Source organism: Staurois parvus, unplaced genomic scaffold, assembly GCF_062004578.1.
Source record: "Staurois parvus isolate SC_StPar_1 unplaced genomic scaffold, SC_StPar_1.0 ptg000104l, whole genome shotgun sequence".
Lineage (NCBI taxonomy): Eukaryota > Metazoa > Chordata > Amphibia > Anura > Ranidae > Staurois > Staurois parvus.
Window position 1 is genome coordinate 9,506,076 of NW_028317900.1, and position 14,804 is coordinate 9,520,879.

The following is a 14,804-nucleotide window of genomic DNA, read 5'->3' on the forward strand; positions in this document are numbered from 1 at the left end:
ACACCAGTTTCAGGAGTTTATACATGGAGTTTGCTGATATTTCAGTGAAATGTAATAGTTTTTTTTTGTTAAATGTCCAGTTAAGATAAATAAAACATGGCTGGAATAAAACACACACCAGTCCACAATTGCCAATTCTATACTACTGTGAAGCCAAAGGACAGAATGCTCATTTACTACACTTCTCTGAATATTCTTAACTTGCATTAGATATGATTGTCAAGCTTTTGCTTTTACTTTCATATGTATATATTATCATCATAAATCTCTTTTTGCTCTATGATACCTTGTTCTTATTGTTTATATGTGCTTCACAGCAGCCCAGTCTAAATTTGGCAGCGCTTATTGTTAGAAGGATAGAGCAACCACATACTGGGATTCACCTGTACTACTTATCTTGCTGTCACCAACTAGGATGAATGCTAAATCCTCTGTGAGCAAAGCTGCAGCCGTTTCTAAAGAAGAGCTTATATATGACTTAACATTTTACTTAAACCTTCATTTGTTAAATTGATTGGCACACTGAATGTTATTTACTTCATTTTTCTGATTGTCTGGACTCTCTGACTCTCTCTAGACTGCCATTCTTCCTGTTAATTGTTGCATTATGGTAAAATAAACACACGTTGCAGTGTTACAGCCTGATTATACCTAAAGCAGGGCTTACAATTTCAAGTCCTGAGCTACTACCAGGCCTTAAGAGTTACTCACCACCAGTTGCCCCACCCAACCGCTACCCTGCCACGCCCCTAATCCCTCCCCTAAACACGCCCTTGTAAATTATCTCATTAAATGCCACTGTTAAATGTTTTATGCAGAATACGGTTACAGAAATAAATATGTACCCTCCTTATTCCCCCCTTTTTTGCCCCCCTTCCCCCCCCCCTCTTTTTCTCTCATCCCCTTCTCTCTCTCTCACCCCCCTCTTTTTTTTTTTTAAAGGGGGTAGAGGACGAGAATGGGGTGATAGAAAAAGAGGGGGGAAGGGGGGCAAAAGAGGGGGGTGACTGGTATTTCTGCTACTCACAATTATAGCACCATCCCCCCATAATTTGAGGTTATAATGAGCATATAAGCCCCCTCTTAGAACACATGGTCTCCACTATGGTACAATGCACCCCCCAGACACACACACACACACACAGATACATACATACAGACGCACACATACACATACTGTACATACAGAAACACATACATACAGACACACACACATACATACAGACACGCACACACACACACACATACAGACATATACATACAGACGCATACAGACACACACATACAGACAGACACACACACACATGTCTCCCCTCTGGCTCTCTTAACCTGTCACACTCCGTTTCTAAGCAATCCTGTCACAGACATTTCTCCCCCTTCCTCCCACTGTTACATGCTGAGTTCTCACCAGTCTGTGGATTCTCCTCCTCCTAGGGCTCTGTCAGTCACTCTCTCCTCTCACCGGACCGGACTTGTAGCACGCTTGCCCAATCCACCCTGCGGCCCCTCCCCATCCTTTCAGAAGCCTGTCATAGGACCTCCTAAGGACACTGGGCCCTTGGGTTGTGTGTGAGTGCTTAATGCCTGAAAGCTTATTCCGCCTCTGGTGCTGGCACCCCGCTCCATATCCATTGGCTGTTTAATCGATCTGGCCCTCGCCCCCATGTTATTTCCACTCGCGAAATGCGAGCAGGCGAGTGGAAATTTCAAGGCCTGATCTAAAGTATAATATTACTAGCCATAGCTTCTGTTTAAATCTCTTTATATAAAACAATTAGTACAATTTCTAAAATGAACAGTTTTTTGTGAAAATTGGGTTTTAATGCCTCAAACAGGAACAAATTAAACCACCAATGCAATAAAAAATTATTATACCACACCTTTACTATCAATTGCACAGACCAATATCAATGTTAATATTTTAACAAAACCACCTGCTCAGTCCTTTATGAATCAAGTACAAAATATCTCTACCTACCAGCAGTTACCACCATAAACACTGTTACCCACAAATGTGGATGACAGAACCCTAATAAAAGTGACAAAAGGAAATGGAGATAACCACTTTACTGAATTTTGTTTTTTAAGACTGGCCAGGATAAAGATGACCACGATGCTGGGGGTGGAGGGAGGGCCTGAAAAGAAAACTTAAAACCAGAGGAGATAGTTTCTGTACTTTTATTATACTAATTTAATTAAAGAAGTTAATCATAAAGAAAAAAGGAAGGAAAGGGGGGTGGTTATAGGGGGTAACAAATACTGTTTGAGCACTTTGCCAGCTGCCCGTGACCCCCCCCAATATTTTTTGGATATCAAGTTGTGCACTGCTTTTTTTGGTATACCATTACATGGAAGAAGAGTCAAAGCATTAAGAAATGGCTCTATGCCAGTCGTTAGTAGCTTCCCTGCTGTAGAGATTTTGTTACAGCTCTTTTGTAATAAGGGTTGAAACAAGAAGATAGGGTTCAAGCTAAGTTAAAACAATATGTACACCTAAATTTACCAGTTTACTCTGCACAGGGTAAGGTGATTACAGGGAAATCAGAATATCTGGCAGTGAACAATCAAACTCTTGGCAAACCTTTTTTCACCTGGCAGCATAACCACTATTCAATGCAAGCAAGAGGATCTCACTATTAAAGTTTTTTTAAAGAAATAATGGGGACACACAAAATGATCTACCCAATGTCATTGCTTTTCTGAACAGCTTAGTGGAAATTATTTTCGAACATGAAAATCCAATGTGATTTTTGTTTTAGTTCCCTGGTCTTTGTGATCCAGCCCGTTCATGCTCTATACACAGGGATAGCATTTAATTTGACCAAAAGCACCTGCATCATGCAGTAATCACTACACACATTTAGAAAAATGAAGACTGCTGAACATTTTGCTGTGAATCTGGGACCTATGTTAATCCCATTTGTCACTAGACTTAAGCCTAGTACACACGATCAGAAAATAGTATAAAAAATACCGCTTTCAGAGTGATCATATGGTAATCTGATTTTTAGTACACAGTTTCCGTCCAAAAGCATGAAAATTTTTCTTGTACGATACTAGATTGTATAATTTTCATCGGAACGTACAAGACGAATATAATACAAATACATTTCTAATTTTTATTCTGTCGTACAAGAATTTTCATAACTTTAGTAACCGCTTCACTTTTGATATGAGACTAGCATGTGTATGGGGCTTTACATGAATACTGTGGGGTAGGTTTACAAAAACTAAATTGTGCAAAATCTGGAGCTGCTCTGCATAAAAACCAGTCAGCTTCCAATTTTTTTTTTGGCAAAGCTTAATTGAACAAGCTAAAATTGGAAGCTGATTGACTACCATTCAGAGCTGCACCAGATTTTGCACTTTCCAGTTTTAGTAAATCAACCCTTTTGTGTGTCTGGATTAATTTTGTGGTTTAGGGTATGTCTTCCTGCATATTGCAGAATCATTGAGTGTGTTATTGACATCTAGTGGCCAATTGTATATACTACATTTTATGTTATGAGTTTGAGTTTTGACTTGTAATACTTATTCTTCATGGCATTTATGCATCTAGAAAACTAAATATGTCATATTTAATATATTACTATTTACTGTTAATTTCTCTGAGTTAATAAAGTATTGTATGAGGCAGTGAAGTTCAGTTTTCAATAAATTATAAATCATTATCACAACTCTTCACAAAAGGGCTTTTAGTTGCTATATCTATTTTGTCAAAGATTTCAGGGCTTTGACATGTAATGCCACCCTAAAATTTGTACTTTGGTCTTGCAGGTACTTTCAACATGAGACTGCTTGCTATTGGCAGAGAGAATCCCAGTGCAGGGAACTCTACAGCGTGATAGGTGTTTAGAAGTTTAAGGTTGGATAAGTTGTGGGCTCAATTTAAAGGTTTGTTTTAAGTGGAACTACACTCTATCTGACCACTACAAATGCAGGCAGATCTCTACACTTCTCCAGCAGTTACTCTTGTTGGGAGTCCTTGGGCAAGTTCTGGAAAAGGAACATTTTTAGTGGTTCTACGCCAACCTATTTACTGTCCCCAGGCAAAGGGTGGCATTTGCCCAATTCTGGATCTGAAGATTCTCAGCGGGGTTCTTTTTTGTGGGTGCATTTTCTGTGGGCTTGCACCATTACCACTTTGTTGCCCTTCTCTTTGGCCTGTCCATAGCACCTTGGTTTTCACCAAGGTTCTGTTCTAGTTCTGCTGCACTCTCAGGGTATCCCCATCATTGGATAACTGGATAACTTCTCCTGAAGGAATAGTCAGTCCAGTCCTTGTCAGCCAATGTCCATCAGACGGTGCAGACCCTGCAAGGGGTTGAATGGATTCTAAATCTCCAGAAGTGGGTGCGGTAACCTTCCCACTCCTTGGAGTATTTAGGGTTTAGTCTAATGTTTTTCTCCCTCCAAACAAGCTTCTGGCCATTTACTCCTATGTTTGAACCCTATGATCGAGGAAATGTCCCACCATTTGCTTTTGCATGAGCATCTTGGGACTGATGGTAGCCGCCTTTCAGACAATACCATACATCTGTTTTCACTCCACATCTTTGCAAGCCAACATTCTGATTGTGTGTAAACAAATAGATCATCCCATGTGCTTGAACAGAAAATCCATGCTTGCATTGTAGATTTTTATTCAGGGATTGTAACTTGGGAAGTCCTTTCTCCTCATGTCTTGCTGGTGTGCTTTCGATGAACACCAGCCTGTCGAGATGCTGTGGAGTTCTGGATACCTTCTCGAAACAAGGAATTTGGTCATTGGTAGAAGCCTGGCTTCCGATCAACAGTCTGGAACTCTGGGGATTGGATTATCCCTGCAGCACTGGACCTCTCTATTATGGGGCCACCCATCCAGGGTGGTATATATCAATCATTAAGGGGGCACAAGAAATCACGCTGCTCCCAGAGAAGTGAACCTCCTTCTAGCATATCTGGAACGCACATTCCAAATTGGCAGGTGGACCTCTTAGTTGTCAGTTTCTGGTTCCAGGGATGTGATCTCTTCACCAAGAGCTGTTGCAGGTAAGGGACCCCGGAGGTGGATTTTTTGGCATCCACGTCCAACAATATACTGGACAGGTATGTTGCTAGGTCCAGGGACTCTTAGGCCTTCACACTGGATGCCCTGTTCACTCTGTGGAATAAATTCAACTTGATCTATGCATTTCCAATGCTCAGGCTTCTTCTTCATCTGTGTCACAGGTTTGAGTGGGGAGGGTATTCTGGTGACCCTCATTGTGCCCAACTGGCCCAGGAAGACATGGTACTTGGACATACTCCTGGCAGAATCTTTGTGGGCTCTACCAAATCATCTAGATAATCGGTCCTTGGGATTGGTTTACCATCCTGCTTCTCATTCCTTGGCTTTAACATAATGGCTGTTGAAGCCCAGGTACTAAAGTGAAGGGGTATGTTGTATTTAGTCATACCAGTGCCCCTTTAAGCTAGGATATCAACTTTTCCCAAAATGTATCATCACACCTAGAAAATTTACTTAGTGTGGTGTGAAGCTAGGAAGTTCCATCCCAGAAAGTACTCTGTAGGACCAATCTTGTCTTTCCTTCAGTCTGGATAAGTGTTGTTACCATTGAGGGTGGTATTGGATTGAGCCATATTCTCCCAGAATCCTTTTGCCTTCTCAGTAAAAGATTTTGTACAGGATGGCTCTTATAGTGTACCTCATGTGCCCTCCACGCTGTGGAACTTGAATTTAATTTTGCTGGTTCTTCAAATACTGCCCCTTGAGCCTAGAGATATCCTCCTTTCTTTCCCCACTTTCAAAGTTGCCTTCCTTGTTGCTGTCATCAGATGCACCTCAGAGTTAGCAGTCTTATTCTTTAGTGAAACTTTTCTGTTTTACACAGGGACAAGGCTGTCTTATGGATTATGGCCTCCTTTCTCCCATAGTGGTTTCCTCCTTCCACACTGATTGGGACATTGTACTTTCTTCCTTATGCCCTGCTTCCAAACATCCCAGGGAGATTTTTTTCCACTATATGGTGATTTTCAAGGCTGCCTCCTAGTCTTCTGTTCATAGATTTGTTAAGTTTTACCAAGTGGATGTGTAGGCCTCCTCTGATGCCAGTTATGGGTGTAAGGTGCATCAGGCTGCTCTCTGAACTTTGAGCACTATGTTTGCCCATTTTATTACATGGGTCTGTTAGTATTTTCTGTGTTGCCCCCCTCGGTTGCTTTGGTTTTGGACTTTCCAGTGGTCTAAGACAAAGTTCTTGTGTCCTGTAATGTACAATTAAGAAAAGAGAATTTTAGACTGGTCAGCAAAATCCTTTACAGGACCATCCATTACATATACATATCAGCAGATCTTATTATGAATGTCCAAAAAACACACATTATTACTAATGTCCATATAAAAGAATATCACATGATTTCATACAAATGAAGAAAATATAGATGCCGCGCTCTATCAAGATCTATTACCTGTATATAGTATAAAAACGGTATTTGCTTTAAATCTCTAATAGCTGCATAATCTCTTATGTTTAACCATACATGATTGTGATGCCAATCAATACCCAAACATGTGTTGGTAATAATGAATAAATTAATTTGAAAAATATATAACAAAGTTGGTGATAAAAAAAAAAAATTAAAGTCTGTGCAAAATTATTCAAATTTATGTCCTTCGATGATTAAATAAATAATCCAATTAATAAATAAAAATAAAAATTGAGAAATATGGAAAATACTGTAAGTAAAAGGTGAAAATTCAATGAATTGTGTGCAAAAACGCAAAACAAACTTGGTGCAGAGTTCAGCAGGGATGAGATATCTGTGTGCTCTCCTTCCTGGCATAATACCACTGGATTGGCGTAAGGCCAATGTGGTGCCAATATTTAAAAAGGGGTCAAAATCTTTACCAAGTAATTATAGACCTGTTAGTTTAACGTCTATAGTTGGGAAGATATTGGAGAGTTTAATAAAACACATAGATGAATTCTTGCTGGGAAAAAATATTTTAAGCAACAGACAGCATGGATTCATGAAAGACAGAAGTTGTCAAACAACTTTGATTTCTTTTTATGATGGGGTGAGCAAACCTTGGACAGAGGGGTGGCGGTGGATGTGGTATACTTGGATTTTGCAAAAGCATTTGACACAGTTCCCCACACAAGGCTAATGTGTAAGGTAAAGTCTACGGTCTTGGAAAAATCTGTATGTAAACGGATAGAAAACTGGCTAAAAGATCGTATTCAAAGAGTAGTGGTTAATGATTCATAATCTGAATGGTCTAGGGTTGTCAGTGGTGTACCCCAGGGTTCAGTGTTGGGATCCTTACTTTTTAATATATTTATAAACAATATAGGGTCTGGGATTAATAATCCCATTGCAGTCTTTTTAGATAACACCAAGCTGTGCAGTGGAATAATGTCCTTACAGGATGTCATCAATTTACAAGCTGACCTCAATGCACTGTTTAATTGGGCAACTATGTGACAAATGAGGTTTAATGTTGATAAATGTAAGGTTATGCACTTGTGGGCCAAGAATATGCATGCATTATGCATACTAGGGGGAGTACAACTGGGGGAATTAATGGTGGAGAAGGATCTGGGAGTTCTGGTAGATCACAAGCTTAAGAATGGCATGCAATGCCAAGCTGCGGTTTCTAAAGTGAACAAAATCCTCTCTTGTATTAAAAGAGGTATAGACTCCAGAGAGAGAGATATCATATTACCCCTGTACAAATCATTAGTAATACCTCATCTGGTATATGCAGGTCAGTTTTGGGCACCAATTCACAAAAAGAACATTGGGGAACTGGAGAAAGTACAGAGAAGGGCAACCAAACTGATAAGAGGCATGGAGGAGCTCAGCTATGAGGAAAGATTAGAGAAACTGAATTTATACTCTCTTGAGAAGAGGAGATGAAGAAGCAATATGATCAACATGTATAAATACATCAGTGGTTCATATAGTGAACTCGGTGTAGAGTTATTCACCCTGAGGTCATCACAGAGGACAAGGGGGCACTCTTTACGTCTGGAGGAAAAGAAATTTAATCTCCAAACACGGAAAGGTTTCTTCACAGTGAGAGCTGTGAAAATGTGGAATAGACTCCCTCAAGAGTTGGTTCTGGCCAGCTCAGTGGATTGTTTCAAAAAAGGCCTGGATTTTTTCTTAGATACACAGAATATAACTGGATACTAACATTTATAGGTAAAGTTGATCCAGGGAATATCCGATTGCCTCTCGGGGGAACAGGAGGAATTTTTCCTCAGCAGGAGCAAATTGGATCATGCTTTGCTGGGTTTTTTTTGTCTCCCTCTGGATCAACTGTGAGTGTAGGATTATAACTTTTCTTTTTTAAGGTTGAACTTCATGGACTTTTGTCTTTTTTCAGCCAGACTAACTATGTAACTATGTACACAGGTCTCTCCCTCTATTCCTTATGATTCACCCCTTATTGTTTGCTACTGAACTAAGGCTTGCTGGGAGTGGAAAGAGTTATGCTAGACCTGTCCTTACAGCTTTGTTTGCCAGTGTCCAATCATTCCATCATAGTTGCATAACTTAGTAGCTCAAGACTAAGGCCAGGTTCACATTTGTGTGTTGCAGAAATTCACGCATTGTTGTTCACGTTCCTGCAATGCACAAAAAATGTACATCCCTGTTGCAGGTAGCGGTAGCATTAATTCTTAATGGCACCCCAACGCACCTTGCTAAAATGTGCTTTTTCACATGCGCCAAAATGCATGGTAACAAAGTACCATGTGTTTTGGTGTGGAACAATTTTAAAAAAGAGTCATGCGATTTTCTGCATTGAAATAAATGGCCTGCCCTAAACGCAGCTTGCAGAATCGCACAAAAATATGTATGCATTGTCACACCTGAATAGTTGTGAACAGAGCCTAAGAACTTGACTCCTGTAATATAATCCATGAAAATTATTTTACATATAAGTCAAATATTTACTTTGTTGTAGAGAATGTCTGGAAATGTTAATTTTGCCTAAGCAGTACCCTGATATGTGAGTATGCCTAGGCACTTCTGTGGCTGCAGCCTTATCTCTTTATACTTGTATCTCTGCCTCTACCAAGCTCAGCCTTTACCAAGATGGCACCTTTGTTATTAATTGGGGTATATTCCCTTTTTTAATGATTATAACGTTTCCAGCTTGGATTGTTTAGAGAACATTAGGCAGTGAAAGTCCATTCAAGAGTTGCTTTTCATAGCACCCCACTGCATCCTTTGAAACAAATTGTAAAAACACGTTGCACCCAAAACACCACACATACACACACTCACCCCAGGTGCACCACAATCTCCGTTTGGCCTTTTCTCTTGCACTATTTTTTTATTAAAGTTTTACAGACTATACAAATAAAAAACAAAAAAAATAATCTGGCAGAGTACAGTTCATATTAAAATCTCAAAAGTACACTGGAGAACACATTAAAAGAAAAGAAAAAAAACTTTCCCAGAGCGGGTAAGTGTCAGGGGCAAGGGTGGATTATGCACCCATAGTAACATAAATCCTTCTTCAAGGTAAACAGACCACGAACATGAGGGGGGATATATAGGGGGGAGGGGAAGGGGAAGTGAAAAAGGAAGGAGGAAGGCAAGAGGTGGATAGGAAAGGCGCCAGAAGAAATTGAAGGGAGGGAAGTAGAAAATTATTTCAATGCTCATCTAGACAGTATTCCCAAGCACAAGTAGGTCTAAATAATTGTCTTCGATGAAGATCTGTCACTAAGTCTAGATCACATGTATCAAATACAAGGCCCATGGGCCAAATCCAGCCCTCGCACCTTTCCTGCAGCTGCAGAACCCCCCTTGTCTCAGCAGTCAGCAGAAGAGAGGAGGACAGAATTCCTGCTATAGATTCTTCTCCTCTCTATGTAGCTGCAGCACTTCCTCATCTATGCCTCCTCTGGTCCTCCTCCAGACTGTGCACTTTCTGCTCACCAGCTCTTTCTCGGCAACAACACAAAGTAAGGAGGGTGCACTGTGATGTAGGGGAGGGTGGGGGACTATTGGTGATTGGGAGGGGAGAGCATGCTTTTGACATCTGATATAACGGGGGGGGGGGGAGTTCTGGACACCCTGCTTATAATTTTTATGAGACAAATACAATTCTTTAATAGTTGAAATGGAGGGTCACACACCGTTGGTATCCACTGGAAACTTTATTGGAGACTGCTCATATAGTACACCATGGCAGAACTATGTCTGCACAGTCTCCAATAAAGTTTCTTGTGGATGTTATCAGTGGTGTGCGACTCTTTTTCAGAGTTCTGCTACAGGAGTGTGACTGGGCACTGTGCTGGTCTGCACCTGCCCTTCACGGTCTTAATTATTACTAAAACCAGTAGTAATCCAATTCAGAGGCAATTATTTATTATAATGAAGAGTAGATACATTTATATAGTCTTACAGATACAACTGGCCCTTTGAGGGCAACCATAATTCTGATGCAGCCCACAATGTAATTGAGTTTGATACCCCTGGTCTAGGTAGTTAAAATTGTGCATTCAAAGTCTGCCAATATGTAATGTGAGATCCAAGGCTCCCATACTTTAGAAATATGGGCATCTTATCATCTAATGTGGCTGCCATATTTTTCATAGCTCATGCACAAAAGAATGTGAGATTTAAGTACTCCAAATGGGATAGTTGGCTTTTTCCATCCACTAGTGATGAGCCTGTTTTGCCGCAGTAAAAATAAAAGAAAGTAGAAGGATTTCTGACCTGTAATAATCCCCTGGTTTCCTACCTAATAGGGTCTCTAACAAGTGTTTTTGCAGGGGTCTGTCCAGAACACTGTAAATAAGTTGGGGGAGGGGTTGCAGTGCAGAGGACTCAGCAAAAAGGGGCTCTGAGGTTCTGACCACAAATTTAGGGGTGATTATAGTATAGCTTCTTTTTTTATTTTTAGCTGCTCCTGATACCAGCTGATGCCCACTGCCATCTGTGGTCGCACTCTGCAGTCTCTTCCAGGTTAAAACCTGTCTCATCTCTCCAACTTATATTAAGGTCTACCTGAGCTGCTTACATACTGCCTAGCCACTGCACAATTTTTGTAGTCATCATCTCCTTAATATTACATTCTGATGTTTATTTCAAATATATTACAATCTAAGAAAACTGTTCACATACTGTCTATCCAGTCCAGAACAATGTTTGTTGGTGTAGTCTCTCAGACAGTACATCCTAATTTTTATTGCAGGATAAAACCTGCCTTGTTTCTTCCTACTTGATGCCCATTCAGGTACTTGTGTACTGTCCTGGCACTAGCCAATTTCTACCAAACACATACCCAAAGTCTAAGTTTTGGGAATAATTGGGGATATGGGAAGGGTTGGAAGAATGTAACCTTGAGATTTTAAAGTGTTTTTGTGAGCTATCTTTTAAAAGATTTTTTAAACATTTAAGAAAATGCAGTATGATATTAAGAGAAGCTCACAAACTATACTAATACACTTGTGCCAGGTTGGGGGCTTTAGTTTTATTCTTAAGGGTAAGCTTCCCTATAGCTTTTAGATATTTTGTGGCTGCTACTTCCTCTGTTCAATTTGGCCCTATTACCCATGAATAAAAACATCAGGTGTCTATCCAGGGTATGACTGCACTAGCGTGGATTCTCTAGCTACACTGTAAGGGATGCTTTAAAGACAGATAGTAGACTTCCCAAAGAGGTGTAGGCTAACGGATGGTTGACAGTAAGGATCTAGACTTGCAGAAGTGGGAGATGGTCCCAAATGAGAGTAGGTAATACTGGCTCCCTCAGTTATTGGATCCAAAGGGCCATCCGATATTTACCAGAGCATCAGAGTGTGAAGATCTCTTTCTCTGCATGCTGACCCTAGATCACGGCCCCCAGGTACACCTACTTAAGACCAACAACTCAAATACAAGACAGTGCCGAGAATTAGGTCTGAAGAAGGAAGGTATACTGCAGTGACAGTCCACAGGACAGAGATGGTTGCAGAAACAGTAGCAAGGTAAAAGTCAGAGTTCAGGTCTGGAAGTAGAATCAAATAACCAGGAATATGGCCAAGGGTCAGGGCAGGCAGCAGACTTTTCCTTACATTGGCACATGGCAGTGACCAGATTCTCTTGCCCTTTTTGACAATACCTTACCTAGTAGCCTTGAAAATGGCCAGAATTTAGTATCAAGATTGCCCCAAGTCTCCCCCCCCATAGAATTCAATGATGTTTGCTGTTAAACTCAGGGTTTACAAATTTTAAGCAGGATTTGATGAACCCTCTCTGCGAATCTGACACCGGCAGATTCACTCATCTCTGCTAGGGATATAGGGAATTTGGTTATTGTTCAATCAAACAATGGTGTAATATGTCATTTTCCAGTGTTAACTTTGCCAGCATTCTTGCAGATGTCAGTCCAACAAGTACTTCTTCTGTGTTATATTATTATTATTCTGATATTACTCTGTGCGTGAGAGTGAACATAAAATGTGTACATACCTGCTACTTTGTATTGGTTCAGTATTAGATGTCCTTTTTTCTTTAATATGTATTTCCAGCCACACTAAAAGAGCTCATCTCACAAACAATGGTGCGCTGGGCACAAGAAGATCATATCCAAGACCCTGAGCTTGTGCGTATCATGTTTAGCCTTCTCCGACGACAGTATGATAGCATTGGAGAGTTACTACGGACCATGCGGAAAACCTATACGATCAGTGCTGCATCTGTGGAAGATACCATCAACCTGTTGGCTTCTTTGGGTCAAATACGATCCCTCTTAAGTGTACGAATGGGCAAGGAGGAGGAGATGCTCATGATTGATGGCTTAGGGTATGGCTTTCTATTTTACTGCTGCATAGTTTTACTGCACTGTGTCCATATATTCGAAAATATTCAGACTATATAATCTTTTACTTGTAAACTTTTTGCATTCAATGTTAACATAGTGTAAATATTATAATAATCTTAGGTAGGATGAACGCAGGTAAGATGAATGGAAGTGTGGAAAGCTAAACTGAGAAATTGACACTTCAGTAATGGTTATAGGATCAAAACCTTAGGCACTTGGTCATATGATCAATGTCAAAGGTTAAAATCAGAGTCAACGCTGGTTGATAATAATTTAGTAGAGATGATTTGATCGAAGGCCAAGGTATTTCTTAATGTGTCTACATCTGGAAGAAGACTTTATTATAGCCTCAATTTCGTCAAGAACATTAAAATACATTTTAAATGACATTTATATAGAGGATCAATTTAAAGCATATCAGAAATAGTGGAGAACATCAGGTGCAGGAAGACTTCTCAAATTGTTTCCATTTGTCCTGTGCAATATGCCATGATAGTATGTAAATTTGTCTTAGCTAGAGACCTTTTGTTTAGAATAAAGTGTTAAACCTTCAGTTTTTGTAAGCACCTTCAGTTGCTGATCTAACCACTTACTGAGTATGCAGCCTTTTTGTAATCCTTCAAAAGATGAACAAACGAAACCAGCGCTCCAGTCTTCATACAACCAAGGCGATGCCAAAATGTCAACCGAAGAGGTGCTGTCCTTTTAAGATCGGTGAATCTGACCACTAGTGGAAAAGAACAAACAAGGGCGCACTCTCATCATGCATTACCGTGGTATAACACGTATTTATTAAATGAAAAGAGAATATATACTCACAAACCAACGTGATAAAAGGCAGTAAAAAGTGGTCCACAAGGACAGTCACAATACATCTGTGTCTAATGGTGCAGATAGGCTAACGCGTTTCGGGAGCTACACCCCCTTCCTCAGAGCTGGAGATGTGCCTGCTGGCCACAAGCTTATATACTAGTGAAATGTCAGAAGGAGGGTGGATAAGACCCTCCCACTCAAGAAAAAAAAAAAAAAACTTGAATGGTCATAATACCTGAACCAACAATCAGTGTGCTGTGTGCTTATTTGCATCATATATGCATAAGAGTGTGCTAAGCACACAGCACACTGATTGTTGGTTCAGGTATTATGACCATTCAAGTTTTTTTTTTTTTTTCTTGAGTGGGAGGGTCTTATCCACCCTCCTTCTGACATTTCACTAGTATATAAGCTTGTGGCCAGCAGGCACATCTCCAGCTCTGAGGAAGGGGGTTTAGCCCCCGAAACGCGTTAGCCTATCTGCACCATTAGACACAGATGTATTGTGACTGTCCTTGTTGACCACTTTTTACTGCCTTTTATCACGTTGGTTTGTGGGTATATATTCTCTTTTCATTTAATAAATACGTGTTATACCACGGTAATGCACGATGAGAGTGTGCCCTTGTTTGTTCTTTTCCATTTTTGTAATCCTTGCCTAGGTTTCTGTTTAAGCTGGTGTCATGACTGCTGCCCTGGTTTTCCTGTTTAGGGTGGCTCCTTTCTATTGCAGCATCCTATGGAGCTACCCTTGCATGCATGGACAAGAGTTTTGTCTCTGTACACTGTGTGCATCAATAGAAGCACGCAGTCATGTAGCTTAGGATGGCAAAGCACTCCTCTGCTTCCCTTATTCCTTATCCCAGCGAACTGACTGACTGTAGACTATGCAATACACTATTAATTCTTTTCTGTGATAACTGGAAGTTCAGGGAAGCAGCACTGAGAGACCAGGATCCAGCAGCATTTAAAGTTGTAAACTACAAGTGCTTGGATAAGAACTTTAACAAATAGTTTACTGGGTAATACTTATTGTACTTGTTGTGTTAAGTTTAAAAATGCTGAACATTTAATACTGTTTTAAGTATGTAGTTTACAATCATGTTGAACATAATTTTTGCTTGTGGATTGCACAGCTGGAGGATACAGTTTTGTCCAAAGGAAGGGTTCACGTCTGTTT

General features: G+C 40.3%; 1 protein-coding gene across 8 annotated transcripts in view; it reads left to right on the forward strand.

Annotated features, from left to right (window-relative positions):
- RYR3 (ryanodine receptor 3) overlaps positions 1 to 14,804 on the forward strand; it is a 954,561-nt gene that overhangs the window by 467,338 nt on the left and 472,419 nt on the right. For all 8 annotated transcript variants that reach the window (XM_089671311.1, XM_089671312.1, XM_089671314.1 and 5 more), the window contains one exon: positions 12,519 to 12,792. In XM_089671311.1, the coding sequence (XP_089527437.1) occupies positions 12,519 to 12,792 (274 nt within the window). The remainder of the gene's footprint in view (positions 1 to 12,518; positions 12,793 to 14,804) is intronic.